Genomic DNA, 14,818 nt, shown 5'->3' with positions numbered 1-14,818 from the left:
TAAACTTTGTCGAATGGACACAGAAAGAAGTTGATGTTGCATTTGTTAACTGGAAGCATGGAATTGCAGACATTTTCACCATACAATACAAATATGAAATGTCAGATACATTTAGCCAAAACTCGGCTAACTTTCTAACTTTCTGCCATCTTCAACCACATTTGGCTAATGTTCCACCGCAGAGATGTCTATTTCCTCCATACTCAAAATCAGTCAATCCTGAGAATGGTGGTATGTTACCAGAAAGATTGTTGTTAGCCAAGGAGAGCACCTTGAGCCTTGTTAATTGAGAGATTTCTGGTGGAATATTTCCAGATAGTTTGTTGTTATTGAGAATCAACTTGTTCAAGTAGGTGCAGTTTCCAAGTTCAGCAGGTATAGAGCCAGAGAAACTGTTGTTAGACAAGTCGAGTTTTACTAAATATGCAGTCCAACTACAAATCTCTGAAGGAATGGGACCGCAGAACCTGTTACCAGAGAGATGAAGAGTAGCCAAAGATGAGCAACATTTGAAGGCATCTGGGAGCTGTACACTGAGATTCATGTTTGGAAGTGAGAGGCTGATCATCCGGTTCTCGAGGTTGTTCCAGTAAATGACACCAACAAACTTGCAGATAAACCCCATGGAGTAGTTTGAGAAGTTCCAAGAATTGAAATTTACATTAGGATCCTTAAATGAGTCCTTCAGTCCTTGCAAGCACTTAATATCATTTGATGCAGTAACATTGTGAAGTAGCACTGAAAATGAAAGAAAAAATATTGTAGATAGAGTTGTGTCTATTTGTTATCCATCCAAAATTGAAGAACATAATTCCTTACGAAGCCAAGTTAAAGAACACGTTTTATGTATTATGCAAAGTCAGAATACAAAGTCTTTAACCCAAAGCAAGAACTCACATCACAGTCACTAAAATGAAACAGTACATACATTTTGACAATCTAAAAGACATTCACAACCTCTCCTTCAAAACTCTTGAGAGAAAAGGAGCTTGATACATGGCTAGATGCTAAGATATTCCCAGTACAGACATCAAGCTTTTTCAATGTTTTCTTCACAGGATGGTGCAAGAACAAGAAATCGTCACGCCACAAGAACAACACCTCTCCATCCTCCAAAACTTTCACCATATAAATTATTTCATTGCCCAACCAATCGTTGCATTCAGGAGAAATTTCTATAACAATATGTTTAACCCATGAATCAGTAACTCCGTATTCTTTCATCACCCATACCTCAAAATGAGTATCTTCATAATTGTCACACACACATAGACAACGTCCAAAGACTCCCAAACTTCGCGAATACCAATACCTTTCCTTGTTGTACATTGGAGCTGTGGGGAAAGATTCAAACAACTCATTCTCCAAATCAAACAAACATATTGACTCATTTCCTTCAGCATCATAAACCAACCAATGAATCTTCGCGTAGAGGTTCACCCCATATGACTTGAAGGAAAACATAACATGTCCTGCATTTCTCCAATACCCTTTGCCAATTGTGTAAACTTGACATTTAGACTTGTAATAACTAGTATTATCATCATAAATTTCTTCTTGGTAAATTCTAACCACTTTGTACTCGAACCTAACAGGATCGAAACCAAAGCTATACATGACATCATTGGGCCACTCTCTTATCCCTCCAGCCTCTGGAAGAATGATATACTCGCTGGTTCTTGGGTTGAGGATGTAGACAGTTTCAACATAATCAGGGAAGTAACTAAAACAAATGAAACCATGAACTGACCTAACCATCCAAAATGGATCAATAGGGAAGTAATGTTGTAGATCAAGGTCAAGTTTTGGATCATGACAATAAGAATGAGTATCCTCATCTTTGAATTTCAAGAACTTTAAAGTGTTGGTACTAGAAGTCTCATCAGAGCTGAATTGGTTGATGATGATGCTGGCTGGAGATGTTGAACGTGATAGTTTTAAGAATTCGGAATCTAAGGTTAGGTTTAGAAAAGATTTGGAGACGGTTTTGACGTATAAGAGTGTGGTGGGAGGTAACCTAGAGAGAATTTCTAACAAGATTGGGGATGGAAGATCCATCAGTGATGTTGCTTCATCAATACTCATTTCTTACAACTCTTTGGATGATGAAACATGCACTAGAAATGTTGTGTCCAAAATGTTTTTAACAAGTGTGTAAGCTTAATTGTTCAACACGTTGGAAGAATATTCAACATTAAGTATGCCATATTTATTGAAGTTTCAACCTTTCACTTTCAAGATCAATGGTCAAAAGTCTAGAATTTGAGTAATCAACTATGCTTTTGCCAACATGACTTGGTCTAGCAGGCTTATTGTCCCTTAGAACCAATGTTAATAACTTGGTTTAGAATACATGTTTTCTTGTCCTAATATAGTGATATTTACTTTATGTAGCATAATGTCAATATCCTGTCTGTGGCAAGGCCCATGAGGGGTCGGGGTGGGCTGAGTCAGAGTCATAATCAAACATGACGCTTGGTTAAGGAATAAAGTTACGACTTTGCTATAAGCTATAGCTTTTGACATAACGAAATTACTTATAATTCAAAGCAAAGAATTGGAGTTGACATGAGTAAATATATAAAACAGAATGATAACAATATACTCAAGTAGTACAATACACACCTTTGGCAATAATCTAAAACACCTTCACAACCTCTCCTTGAAAACCCTTGAGAGAGAAGGAGCTTGATACATGAGCAGATGCCAGGAAGTTCCCATCACAAACATGAAGCCTTTTCAAAGTTTTCTTCACAGGATGGTGCAAGAACAAGAAATCCTCCCTCCACAAGAACAACACCTCTCCATCATCAAAAACTTTCACCAGATTAATCATTTCATCGCACAACCAATCGTTGTATTCAGGAGTTATGGTTATGACAATCTGTTTAACCCATGAATCAGTAACTCTGTATAGTTTCATCACCCATACCTCAAAATGAGTATCTGCATTATTATCACAAACACATAGACAACGACCAAAAACCCCCAAACTTCGTAGATTTAGAAAATTGTTCTTATTGTAACCTGGAGCAGTTGGGAATGATTCAAACAACTCATTCTCCAAATTAAACGAACATATTAACTCATTTCCATTAGCATCATAAACCAACCAATGAAGTTTTCCATATAGATTGACCCCATATCCGCTGCATCTAAAATGGAACATGACATGGTCAATACTTCTCCAATAGCCTTTCCCAATTGTGTAAACTTGAGCCTCAGACTTGTAATTATGAAAATCATCGTGAATCTCCTGTCGATAAATTCTAACCACTTTGTACTGTAACCTAACAGGATCGAAGCCAAAGCCATAAGCAGCCAAATTAGGCCAATTTCTTACCCCTTGTGGCTTAGGAAGGATGATATATTGTCTTGTTGTTGGATTGAGTATGTAGATACTATCAGCATCACCGACAAAGCTATTAAAACAAACAAAACCATGAACCGATCCAACGAGGAAAAGTGGATCTATTGGAAAGGAAAGTCGCAGATGAAGGTCAACATGTGGATCATGATCACAGTTATTATCGACACAAACGAACCTCAACAACTTTAAGCTGTTAATCCAAAAAGAGTTGAATTGGTTGATGATGATGCTAGCTGGGGATGCTGAACGTGACAGCTTTAAAAATTCGGAATCTAAGGTTAGATTTAGATAAGATTTGGAGAGGGTTTTGACGTGTAAGAGTGTGGTAGGAGGTAACGTAGAGAGAATTTGTAACAAGATTGGGGATGGAAGATCCATCAGGGATTTTTCTTCATCACCCATTTCTTACGAATGAATTATTGTCTATTTCCCCCTCTTTTAAATGAATCAATTTTTAATTTTCTTGTGTATGATTAATAAACTATTAACACAAACCCATAAACAGATACTTATATTTAATGATTCAACTATCGATTAAATAAATTTTAACTAATAAAACACCCACTCCTACACAGAGTAACAGACACAGGAAAACACAGTTTTGCTACTTGGTTTTAGTGCGGTCATATAAATAAACTGAACTGTTAACAAATAGTTTAACTATCATATATATTACTTGCAGCTTTGTATGCACAACTTTCCCATCAAATATATACTCTATTTTAGTAGTACAAAATACATGCTATCTAAAAGACCTTCACAACATAGAAATCATCGTATCATATCATATCATATATTATTATAAGCATGAAGCTCTAAAGTGTAAAGTTGAATTACTATTTTGTCTCTATACTAAATTAAAAAGTAATAAAATACTTTACCCACATATAAATTAAATATCTAATTAAATAGTAATATTGGATTACATAATAGAGGAGCAAAATAAGAAGTTCAGCAGTCTATTCAATTACTATTTGTGAAACAACCAAATAGGATGAACACTAATAAAGTTTCAATTAATATAGAAGTTGAAACGTATTTTGCTAATTATGAGAAGTTGAAAGGGATCAAATTAAGTAATTGAGGAATATCAAAGAGTTTTTATCAACAAATCTTCAAGACTATACTATATAAACATACTCAATATTAGTCATTCAACACAAGCTTCCATTGTTAAGTGGGTACAAAAATGTCTTCTAATTTTCAGGTACAATCTTATTAAGTCTAAATTTTTCCGTTTGATTTGCTAACTTCATTTGAATGATAACTTTCTAATTTTTTTAATAGGTAAAATAAATAGCTTGAAAGGTATAATCACACATATCAAAAATTGAATGTTGTTGTACACATATGGTTTGATGCTGAATGATGATCAACTCTCTTTGAAACTCTCTATGCATAGCTTCCCACATAAAAGAAACCATGTTTAAACTTTTAAGCTATTAATAATAAATTGAAATTGCAGCTGTTTGTTAGCAAAATTTATCACATTTTCTTCAACAAATTTAGCAACTCCAAGTCTTCTCTAACAGTGATGGATAGTAGTTGTAAGCCTGTAAATGTAAGTCTGGGTATATCTGGAAGTTTTTAAGGAAGTAGTTATATTTGTAACGACACACATTAAGGATACAAGATGACTTTAAGTAATGTCGCATTTTCCCTTTTTAATTCTTTAACTTGATGTGTCTTTCTTGGAAATTTTACTTGTTGATGACTGTCTGTATATTTAATTGCTTATAAATGGGTAAGCTTTGGAGACTTATCTAATGTGCCGTAGATTGAAAATATCGAGAGAACACTAGAAAAAAACATCATAATTTTCCTAATAGTTTATTATATACTTTTTCATTTATTTTTTTATTAATTTTTATTTGGGATACATGTGCAACGCACGTGCCTGGAGACTAGTATTATTATAAATGTGAAGCTCTAAAATCTAAAGTTAAATTATTATTGTATCCCTATAATAGTTAATTATTTTTAAATATTAGTTCATATGATATTATTAAATTATACTTATTGAAATTAATAACATAATAAAAACCAAATTCAGCTTTGAAAGTGCAAATTTATCGTCCTTCATTATTGATAAGCTGAATGCACTAAAAACTATTTAATATCCTCGGAAGGTGGAAGAGTGAAAGAATTCATAATTAATTTCTAGATAAAAAAGTATACATGCATTGGAATAAATAATTTTAAAAATAAAGCAACAATGATTTAGCCTTTTAAGTTACCTACTTTTATTATGCTCTTTTTATCTTCTATTAGCATATTCTCCATTTTCTTATATTATATATTATACTTTCTCATGTAATTACGTTATTTTTATTTTTTTTATATGAGTTTGTTATGCTCAATATTTTATTTATCTTAACTCATCTAAGTTGTTGAATATTTAAACTACCAATAAATTTTTAAAATTTGACTTTTTTTTTATGAAGATACAATTAAGAAATGACGCTAATATTTCATAGTGATGATGCAGTAAGTGAAGCAACACAGATTGAACTGTTTCAAGTGATATTGATTTTCAGGTAATAAATCATTGTTCCTTATATGCAATTAATTATTTTTTATGTAAGTTGATATGTTCTTGATAAAATTTTGGTTTGATTTTTAAACAAAAATCATTTTATAGAAGTTGAGACTGTACACTTAATTGGATTCTCGAAAAAAGAGAGTCTTTTACACAAGGACAAGAAGGATTTCTAGCTTTATCACTGCAGTCATGACAATCAATGGAATATCCTACAAGACAAAAAGTCGATGTGATTCTGTACAAGTGAATTCAACTCACTAACAAAAAAATTAAAGAAAGATAGAAAAAATGAACATGAAGAGAATAAAAATGAAGATGAATTGATTCAATGGTGTCTTATAAGTTGATGAACCATTGTAACTTCATTATTTTTTAAATTTACGAGGAAATGTGAAATGTACATATATACATTTGGGTCGGTAACAAATGTGATTCAAAGTAGTATTTTTCATGCATGATAGCTAATTCTTGATATATATATATATATATATAGTTTAAATTTATTATTTGCACTACAAACATTGTATGAAGTATTTTAGGATAAACGTGCAACGCACGTTCTCGAAAACTAGTATATTATTAAAAGTATGAAGCTCGCAACTTCAAAGTTGATTTATCAATTTATCCCTACACTAAATTAAAATATTATATGTCTAATTAATTAACTATTAAATAATTATATATTATCTTTTTCCTTTTCCTAATATTACCTCTTTTATTTTTATATCTAATTCAATTAACTTAAAAGGTCCTTAATACTCTATAGTATTTACGAAATGTTGCAGTGATGATCATCTTCAAGTATCCGGTTGAAATTTGTACAGTTGCACGGAAAGACAAAAAGACTCATATTTCATTTATATATTTATTCAATTCATGTTTGTATACATTGTTTGTCACCATAATTTTTTTTGGGAATACCAAGTGTCACATTATCAAAGCTTTATCAAAGAAATAGTATTCATAATGAAAGCATTTACTTGGGTGACTTTATTTCTTTTCTCTCATTTATGTGCTATATAAACTAATTCAAAAGACATGATTTTTCAATAAAATACTTTTATATTACAAATTAGTTATAAATATTTTCACATCCTAATTCTTCCTATATATTTCAACCATATATTTACTGTTTGCCATATTTCTCTCTTTTTTATTTGTTAGAAAATATTTTGACATTTTTTTCTATAATATAATAGGAAAAATGTATAAGTTGCGCCTAGACTATAATTGAAAATCTAGAGACAGATCTAAACTTAACTAGAGTCCAATTACCCTCCTAAACTAATTTAAAATGGAATAAGTACAACACAAATTGTGACATGTCATAGAAAGTGTGCACACTCTCTTGAAGACAAGTTAAGAGTGTACAAATTGGACACATGTCATTTTCTAATTGGTAACTTTATAATTAGTTAGTACACATATTTATGCATCATAAAACTTATATATATATATATATTTTTTTGTTTCATTCATAGTAAAATATTTATTTTAATTTATTTTCACTTTAATTTTTTTCAATTAATTTATTATCTTTTCACTTTTTTTAAAATAAATTGTGTGTATTTAAAAAAATAATTTAAAAGTGTCCTTTACTTTTAATGTTTTAATATGTTTATGTTTTATTTGATTTTTTTCACTTCTTTTTATATCCATTCAACATTAACTTATTTTAAATACAAAACATTTGAAATCTAATCAAAATAAAAGACAAAGAAAATAAAATCAATAGAAAAATAAAAGAGAAAAAAAATAAATATAAGTAAAAAAGATAGTTTCAATACAAGGTTAAAAAATATGTATTAACTTAATTTAAATACAAGATAAAAAAATAAAAATAATTTTTTAAAAAATTATTATTTTAAAAAATATGAAATATTTTTAAAAAAATTACGAAATATTTTTTAAAAAATTAAGAAATATATATATATATATTATAAAAATATTTTTAATTAAAAAATAAAAAATATCTATTTGCACACATGACGGGCGAGTGTGTTTAAACACAACCAACTAGGGTGGTTGAAGGTGTCACATCAACACAAAAGGTGCACAAAAATACGAATAAAATTAGTTCAGAGATAATAGGATCCTTATTAAAATAAGGTTTATCACTGGAATTTCGGTCATAGGTTAGAGAGGTACTTATGCATTATTCCTTAAAAAATAACAAACTCACTCAATATAAGTTATCTCGAGTGGCGTTGTCGAGATCAAGACCAAATATTATGTTGCGGGATGAACTCTAGGGGTGGACATGTATATGTTCTATATTTTAGCTAATGTTGAAATATATATTTCTTCAAGTCTGGATATGAATATTTACATGCATTTATTAATTTTAGAGTATGAATTTATCAATATATTCATATTATTAGATATTATATTATCGAATTTAGCTTTATATTCTTCTTGCTCTAATTTTTTTTCAAAAAATAATTAAATAAATATTAAATATTTCATAAAAATTGAATGACCATTTTCATCCACTAATTAACATTGTTCTTCTAATAATTTATACTTAGGAACTAAATTAATGTGCAAACAGTAATGTTTTAATGCACAAAAAAAATAACACTTCTTTTTTAGAATTTCAATGGTTATTTTGAAATTTACAAGTAATTTAACATGGTTCATGTATTAGCAAAAAATCAGTCATTAATTTGAAGTCATCTAACTCTCGTCTATTTATGATAAAAATACTTATCCTTATTTATTTATTCTTTTGTCTCATTATGAGAAAGGCAAGTTCAATGTTTCAACTTTTAATACTATTTCATATTTTAAGTTGTCAATTTTTGGATGCTCTATTTCATTATTCTAAGCTCATTTTTTATAAAATTAATTAGGTAATCTTCATTTTATTTTATCAATTTTATTTTTATTTTTTATCCTTTTTCTCTCTGAACTTTGTCTTTCAGATATTAAATATGAGATAAGAATATACATATATTAATGTGTGTTATAGTATTTGAAAGTACTAAACATTATCAACTTTTATGCCTTTTATATTTCATCTAATTATTTAGAATACAAAGTATTTAACCCAAAGCAAGAACTCACATCACAGTCACCAAAATGAAACAGTAGATACATTTTGACAATCTAAAAGACATTCACAACCTCTCCTTCAAAACTCTTGAGAGAAAAGGAGCTTGATACATGGCTAGATGCTAAGATATTCCCAGTACAGACATCAAGCTTTTTCAATGTTTTCTTCACAGGATGGTGCAAGAACAAGAAATCGTCACGCCACAAGAACAACACCTCTCCATCCTCCAAAACTTTCAACATATAAATTATTTCATTGCCCAACCAATCGTTGCATTCAGGAGAAATGTCTATAACAATATGTTTAACCCATGAATCAGTAACTCCGTATTCTTTCATCACCCATACCTCAAAATGAGTATCTGCATAATTGTCACACACACATAGACAACGTCCAAAGACTCCCAAACTTCGCGAATACCAATACCTTTCCTTGTTGTACATTGGAGCTGTGGGGAAAGATTCAAACAACTCATTCTCCAAATCAAACAAACATATTGACTCATTTCCTTCAGCATCATAAACCAACCAATGAATCTTCGCGTAGAGGTTCACCCCATATGACTTGAAGGAAAACATAACATGTCCTGCATTTCTCCAATACCCTTTGCCAATTGTGTAGACTTGACATTTAGACTTGTAATAACTAGTATTATCACCATAAATTTCTTCTTGGTAAATTCTAACCACTTTGTACTCGAACCTAACAGGATCGAAACCAAAGCTATACATGACATCATTGGGCCACTCTCTTATCCCTCCAGCCTCTGGTAGAATGATATACTCCCTGGTTCTTGGGTTGAGGATGTAGACAGTTTCAACATAATCAGGGAAGTAACTAAAACAAATGAAACCATGAACTGACCTAACCATCCAAAATGGATCAATAGGGAAGTAATGTTGTAGATCAAGGTCAAGTTTTGGATCATGACAATAAGAATGAGTATCCTCATCTTTGAATTTCAAGAACTTTAAAGTGTTGGTACTAGAAGTCTCATCAGAGCTGAATTGGTTGATGATGATGCTGGCTGGAGATGTTGAACGTGATAGTTTTAAGAATTCGGAATCTAAGGTTAGGTTTAGAAAAGATTTGGAGACGGTTTTGACGTATAAGAGTGTGGTGGGAGGTAACCTAGAGAGAATTTCTAACAAGATTGGGGATGGAAGATCCATCAGTGATGTTGCTTCATCAATACTCATTTCTTACAACTCTTTGGTTGATGAAACATGCACTAGAAATGTTGTGTCCAAAATGTTTTTAACAAGTGTGTTAGCTGAATTATTCAACACGTTGGAAGAATATTCAACATTAAGTATGCCATATTTATTGAAGTTTCAACCTTTCACTTTCAAGATCAATGGTCAAAAGTCTAGAATTTGAGTAATCAACTATGCTTTTGCCAACATGACTTAGTCTAGCAGGCTTATTGTCCCTTAGAACCAATGCTAATAACTTGGTTTAGAATACATGTTTTCTTGTCCTAATTTAGTGATATTTACTTTATGTAGCATAATGTCAATATCCTTTCTGTGGCAAGGCCCATGAGGGGTCGGGGTGGGCTGAGTCAGAGTCATAATCAAACATGACGCTTGGTTAAGAAATAAAGTTACGACTTTGCTATAAGCTATAGCTTTTGACATAACAAAATTACTTATAATTCAAAGCAAAGAATTGGAGTTGACATGAGTAAATATATAAAAGACAATGATAATAATATACTCAAGTAGTACAAAACACACCTTTGACAATAATCTAAAACACCTTCACAACCTCTCCTTGAAAACCCTTGAGAGAGAAGGAGCTTGATACATGAGCAGATGCCAGGAAGTTCCCATCACAAACATGAAGCCTTTTCAAAGTTTTCTTCACAGGATGGTGCAAGAACAAGAAATCCTCGCTCCACAAGAACAACACCTCTCCATCATCAAAAACTTTCACCAGATTAATCATTTCATCGCACAACCAATCGTTGTATTCAGGAGCTATGGTTATGACAATCTGTTTCACCCATGAATCAGTAACTCTGTATTCTTTCATCACCCATACCTCAAAATGAGTATCTGCATTATTATCACAAACACATAGACAACGACCAAAACCCCCCAAACTTCGTAGATTTGGACAATTTTCCTTATTGTACCCTGGAGCAGTTGGGAATGATTCAAACAACTCACTCTCCAAATTAAACGAACATATTAACTCCTTTCTATTAGCATCAGAAACCAACCAATCAATCCTTCCATATAGATTGACCCCATATCCGCTGCATCTAAAATGGAAAATGACATGGTCAATACTTCTCCAATAGCCTTTCCCAATTGTGTAAACTTGAGCTTCAGACTTGTAGTTATGAAAATCATCGTGAATCTCCTGTCGATAAATTCTAACCACTTTGTACTGTAACCTAACAGGATCGAAGCCAAAGCCATAAGCAACCAAATTAGGCCAATTTCTTACCCCCTTGTGGCTTGGCTTAGGAAGGATGATATATTGTCTTGTTGTTGGATTGAGTATGTAGATACTATCAGCATCACCGACAAAGCTATTAAAACAAACAAAACCATGAACCGATCCAACGAGGAAAAATGGATCTATTGGAAAGGAAAGTCTCAGATGAAGGTCAACATGTGGATCATGATCACAGTTATTATCGACACAAACGAATCTCAACAATTTTAAGCTGTTAATCCAAAAAGAGTTGAATTGGCTGATGATGCTTGCTGGAGATGCTGAACGTGACATTATTAAAAATTCGGAATTTAAGGTTAGATTTAGATAAGATTTGGAGAGGGTTTTGACGTGTAAGAGTGTGGTACGAGGTAATGTAGAGGGAATTTGTAACAAGATAGGAGATGGAAGATGCATCAGGGATTTTTCTTCATCACTCATTTCTTACAAATGAATGATTAATTAAACTATTAACACAAACCCAAAACAGATACTTATATTTAATAATTCAACTATCAATTAAATAAATTTTAACTAATATACTTACAGTCCTACACAGAGAAACAGACAGAGGAAAACACAGTTTTGCTACTTGGTTTTAGTGCGGTCATATAAATAAACTGAACTGTTAACAAATAGGTTAACTATCATATATTACTTGCAGATTTGTATGCACAACTTTCCCATCAAATATACTCTATTTTAGTAGTACAATATACATGCTTCTAAAAGACCTTCACAACATAGAATAGTAACAAAAAAAAAGTATACTCAAGTAGTACAATACACACCTTTGACAATAATCTAGAAGACATTCACAACTTCTGCTTCGAAATTCTTGAGAGATAAAGAACTTGATACATGCCCACATGCCAACAAGTTCCCTTCACGGATATCCAGCGATTTTAAAGTTTTCTTCACAGGATGGTGCAAGAATAAGAAATCATCGCGCCACAAGAACAACACCTCTCCATCTTCAAAAACTTTCAACACATTAATCATTTCATAGCACAACCAATCGTTGTATTCAGGAGTTATGTTTATCACAATCTCTTTAGCCCATGAATCAGTAACTCCGTATTCTTTCATCACCCATACCTCAAAATGAGTATCTGCATTATTATCACACACACATAAACAACGTCCAAAAACTCCCAAGCTTCGTAAATTTGGACAATTTTCCTTATTGTAACCTGGAGCAGTTGGGAATGATTCAAACAAGTCATTCTCCAAATTAAACGAACATATTAACTCATTTCCATTAGCATCAGAAACCAACCAATGAATCCTTCCATATAGATTCACCCCATATGCCCTGCATCCAAAACAGAACATGACATGTTCTACACTACTTCTCCAATACCCTTTCCCAATTGTGTAAAATTGTGCTTCAGACTTATAATAATGAAAACCATTAGTATCATTATCGCGAATCTCCTCTTGGTAAATTCTGACCACTTTGTACTCGAACCTAACAGGATCGAAACCAAAGCCATAAGTAACTAAATTAGGCCACTTTCTTACCCGTTGTGGCTCAGGAAGGATGATATATTCTCTTGTTGTTGGATTGAGGATGTAAATACCATCAACATTACCGAAAAAGTAATTAAAACAGACAAATCCATGAACAGATCCAACTAGGAAAACTGGTTCAACAGGAAAGTAAAGTTGCAGATCAAGGTGAACATTTGAATCATGATCAAAGTTATAATCGACTACTAACTTCAAAAACTTTAAGGTGTTGGTCCTATTAGAGTTGAATTGGTGGAAGATAATGGTAGCTGGAGATACTGAACGTGACAATTTTAAAAATTCGGAATCTAAGGTTAGGTTTAGAAGAGTTTTGGAGACGATTTTGACGTATAAGAGTGTGGTAGGAGGTAATGTTGAGAGAATTTGTAATAAGATTGGAGATGGAAGATCCAATAGGGATTTTTCTTCATCACTCATTTCTTACAACTCTTAGCTACTAAAGTTTTGATATTTATAGCGGGATTTTTAATTATCACTCTCTTTGTTTTAATTTATGTTCTATTTTTCATTTTTTGAGACAATTTATTTTGATCGAATATTTATTTATACCTTTATTTTCTAAAATTAAATTTATATATTTGTAACCCTATATAAATAAAAATACTATAATTTATAATAATTGATAATTTAAAATATTTTAAAAGATCTACAAAAAATTTACAAGTAAAAATAAATTTATTTAAATTTCAAAATTCAAAAGTATCACGATAAATAAAAAGGAGGAAATATGATTTATAGTTCTATTTAAGTATATTCAAATGATCGAGTTGGTCAACACGGTAAAAGAGTTTCTGGGTCAAACTTGTACAACACGTATTCAATATTATAAAGGTAGAAATTATGTATTGGCAAAATGAGTAAAGCGAAAGTAAATTTGAAATAAAAAGACTATTAAATTGACATGTCGTCTTTGACTATGGACTAAACAAAAGAGAAAATGTTCGCAACTTATTTACAACCAAAACTAACTCACTAAAAAATACAAATTAAAAAAAGCTTAAGTACGTTCAGTGGGTTTCATGTGTATACGTTCAGGTAAGGGAATGTACCAAGCTATTAAAAAAAGGCATAATACATAAATATGCTTTTTATTTGACTTTGAATCATTTTATGTCCTTTAACTTTGGACGTGCACAAGTAGACACTTAAACTTGTATAAAGTTGAACAAATAGGCACACATGTCCTACATGTCATCCTACATGTCACTTTTGTCGTACGTGGTGTCCTACCATATTTTGTCATGTAGGACTCATGTGTTTATTTATTTAAAATTTAGATAGTCAAATTGTTTGTTTGTGCATTATGAAAGCTGAAGGTTAAAATTTGAAGCAAAAATTAGGATCCAATATATGTATTATGCCTAAAAAAAAAGGTATAATACGTAAACATAACTCGTAACTTAGCTTTAGCGGATACTTATAACATAAGTAAATATTTAAATTTGTATAAAATCAAACATGTAGACACATGTGTTCTACATTACATAATACACGTAAAACGTCATATTGGACACGAAATTACCACATAGGGTGTCATGTAGGATGAATATATTTATTTGTTCAATTTCATACAATTTTAAGTGTCTACTTGAGCATATCCAAACTTAAAGGTCATAACGCCAAGTTAGATGCATGTTAATGTACTACACTCTTTTACTGTTGTTTTCCAATTTTCCTATAAAATAATTTTTTTTAAAACGTCTTTGGGTGAGAGAAAAATATAAAAAGGAAGCTTTTTGAAATCCATCGATTCATTCTCAATCTGATTTTGTTTAATATTAATTGGGCACTATAAAATATATTTTAATTGATTAATGTATATAATTTGGATATGATTTTATTAATGAGAAGATATATAATTACATAATTT

The 14,818-nt window shown here is 31.3% G+C and overlaps 3 protein-coding genes across 5 annotated transcripts; all 3 read right to left on the bottom strand.

The window, feature by feature from the left end:
* Positions 1-14: 14 nt before the first annotated feature.
* LOC138337042 (F-box protein CPR1-like) lies at positions 15-5,463 on the bottom strand. The gene is made up of 2 exons (XM_069291327.1): positions 2,626-5,463; positions 15-738 (listed from the first exon to the last, which is right to left on the bottom strand). The coding sequence occupies exon 1, from the start codon at positions 3,770-3,772 to the stop codon at positions 2,639-2,641; it is 1,134 nt and encodes a 377-aa protein (XP_069147428.1). The 5' UTR covers positions 3,773-5,463; the 3' UTR covers positions 15-738; positions 2,626-2,638.
* A 3,439-nt stretch (positions 5,464-8,902) lies between these two features.
* On the bottom strand, positions 8,903-13,651 carry LOC101260686 (F-box protein CPR1). Of its 3 annotated transcripts, none has more exons than XM_069291324.1 (2): positions 12,207-13,651; positions 8,903-11,236 (listed from the first exon to the last, which is right to left on the bottom strand). In XM_069291324.1, exon 1 carries the CDS (start codon positions 13,363-13,365, stop codon positions 12,220-12,222), a length of 1,146 nt encoding a protein of 381 aa, XP_069147425.1. In that variant the 5' UTR covers positions 13,366-13,651; the 3' UTR covers positions 8,903-11,236; positions 12,207-12,219. The 3 variants fall into 3 exon arrangements, with proteins under 3 accessions (XP_069147425.1, XP_069147427.1, XP_069147426.1); XM_069291326.1 differs by having other exon boundaries at positions 8,903-11,371; positions 12,207-13,373; XM_069291325.1 differs by having other exon boundaries at positions 8,903-11,509; positions 12,207-13,372.
* On the bottom strand, positions 9,021-10,166 carry LOC101260789 (F-box protein At3g07870-like). The gene has a single exon (XM_026028304.2). It carries the CDS (start codon positions 10,164-10,166, stop codon positions 9,021-9,023), a length of 1,146 nt encoding a protein of 381 aa, XP_025884089.2.
* Positions 13,652-14,818: the final 1,167 nt, after the last annotated feature.

This window comes from Solanum lycopersicum, chromosome 11 (assembly GCF_036512215.1).
Source record: "Solanum lycopersicum chromosome 11, SLM_r2.1".
Lineage (NCBI taxonomy): Eukaryota > Viridiplantae > Streptophyta > Magnoliopsida > Solanales > Solanaceae > Solanum > Solanum lycopersicum.
The sequence above is the reverse complement of the archived record's forward strand: the minus strand, read 5'-3'. Positions and strand labels throughout refer to the sequence as shown.

What these genes read in the sequence shown, in the direction of transcription:
- LOC138337042 (XM_069291327.1), bottom strand. Translation starts at nt 3,772, where the DNA reads ATGGGTGATGAAGAAAAATCCCTGATGGATCTTCCATCCCCAATCTTG.
- LOC101260789 (XM_026028304.2), bottom strand. Translation starts at nt 10,166, where the DNA reads ATGAGTATTGATGAAGCAACATCACTGATGGATCTTCCATCCCCAATC.
- LOC101260686 (XM_069291324.1), bottom strand. Translation starts at nt 13,365, where the DNA reads ATGAGTGATGAAGAAAAATCCCTATTGGATCTTCCATCTCCAATCTTA.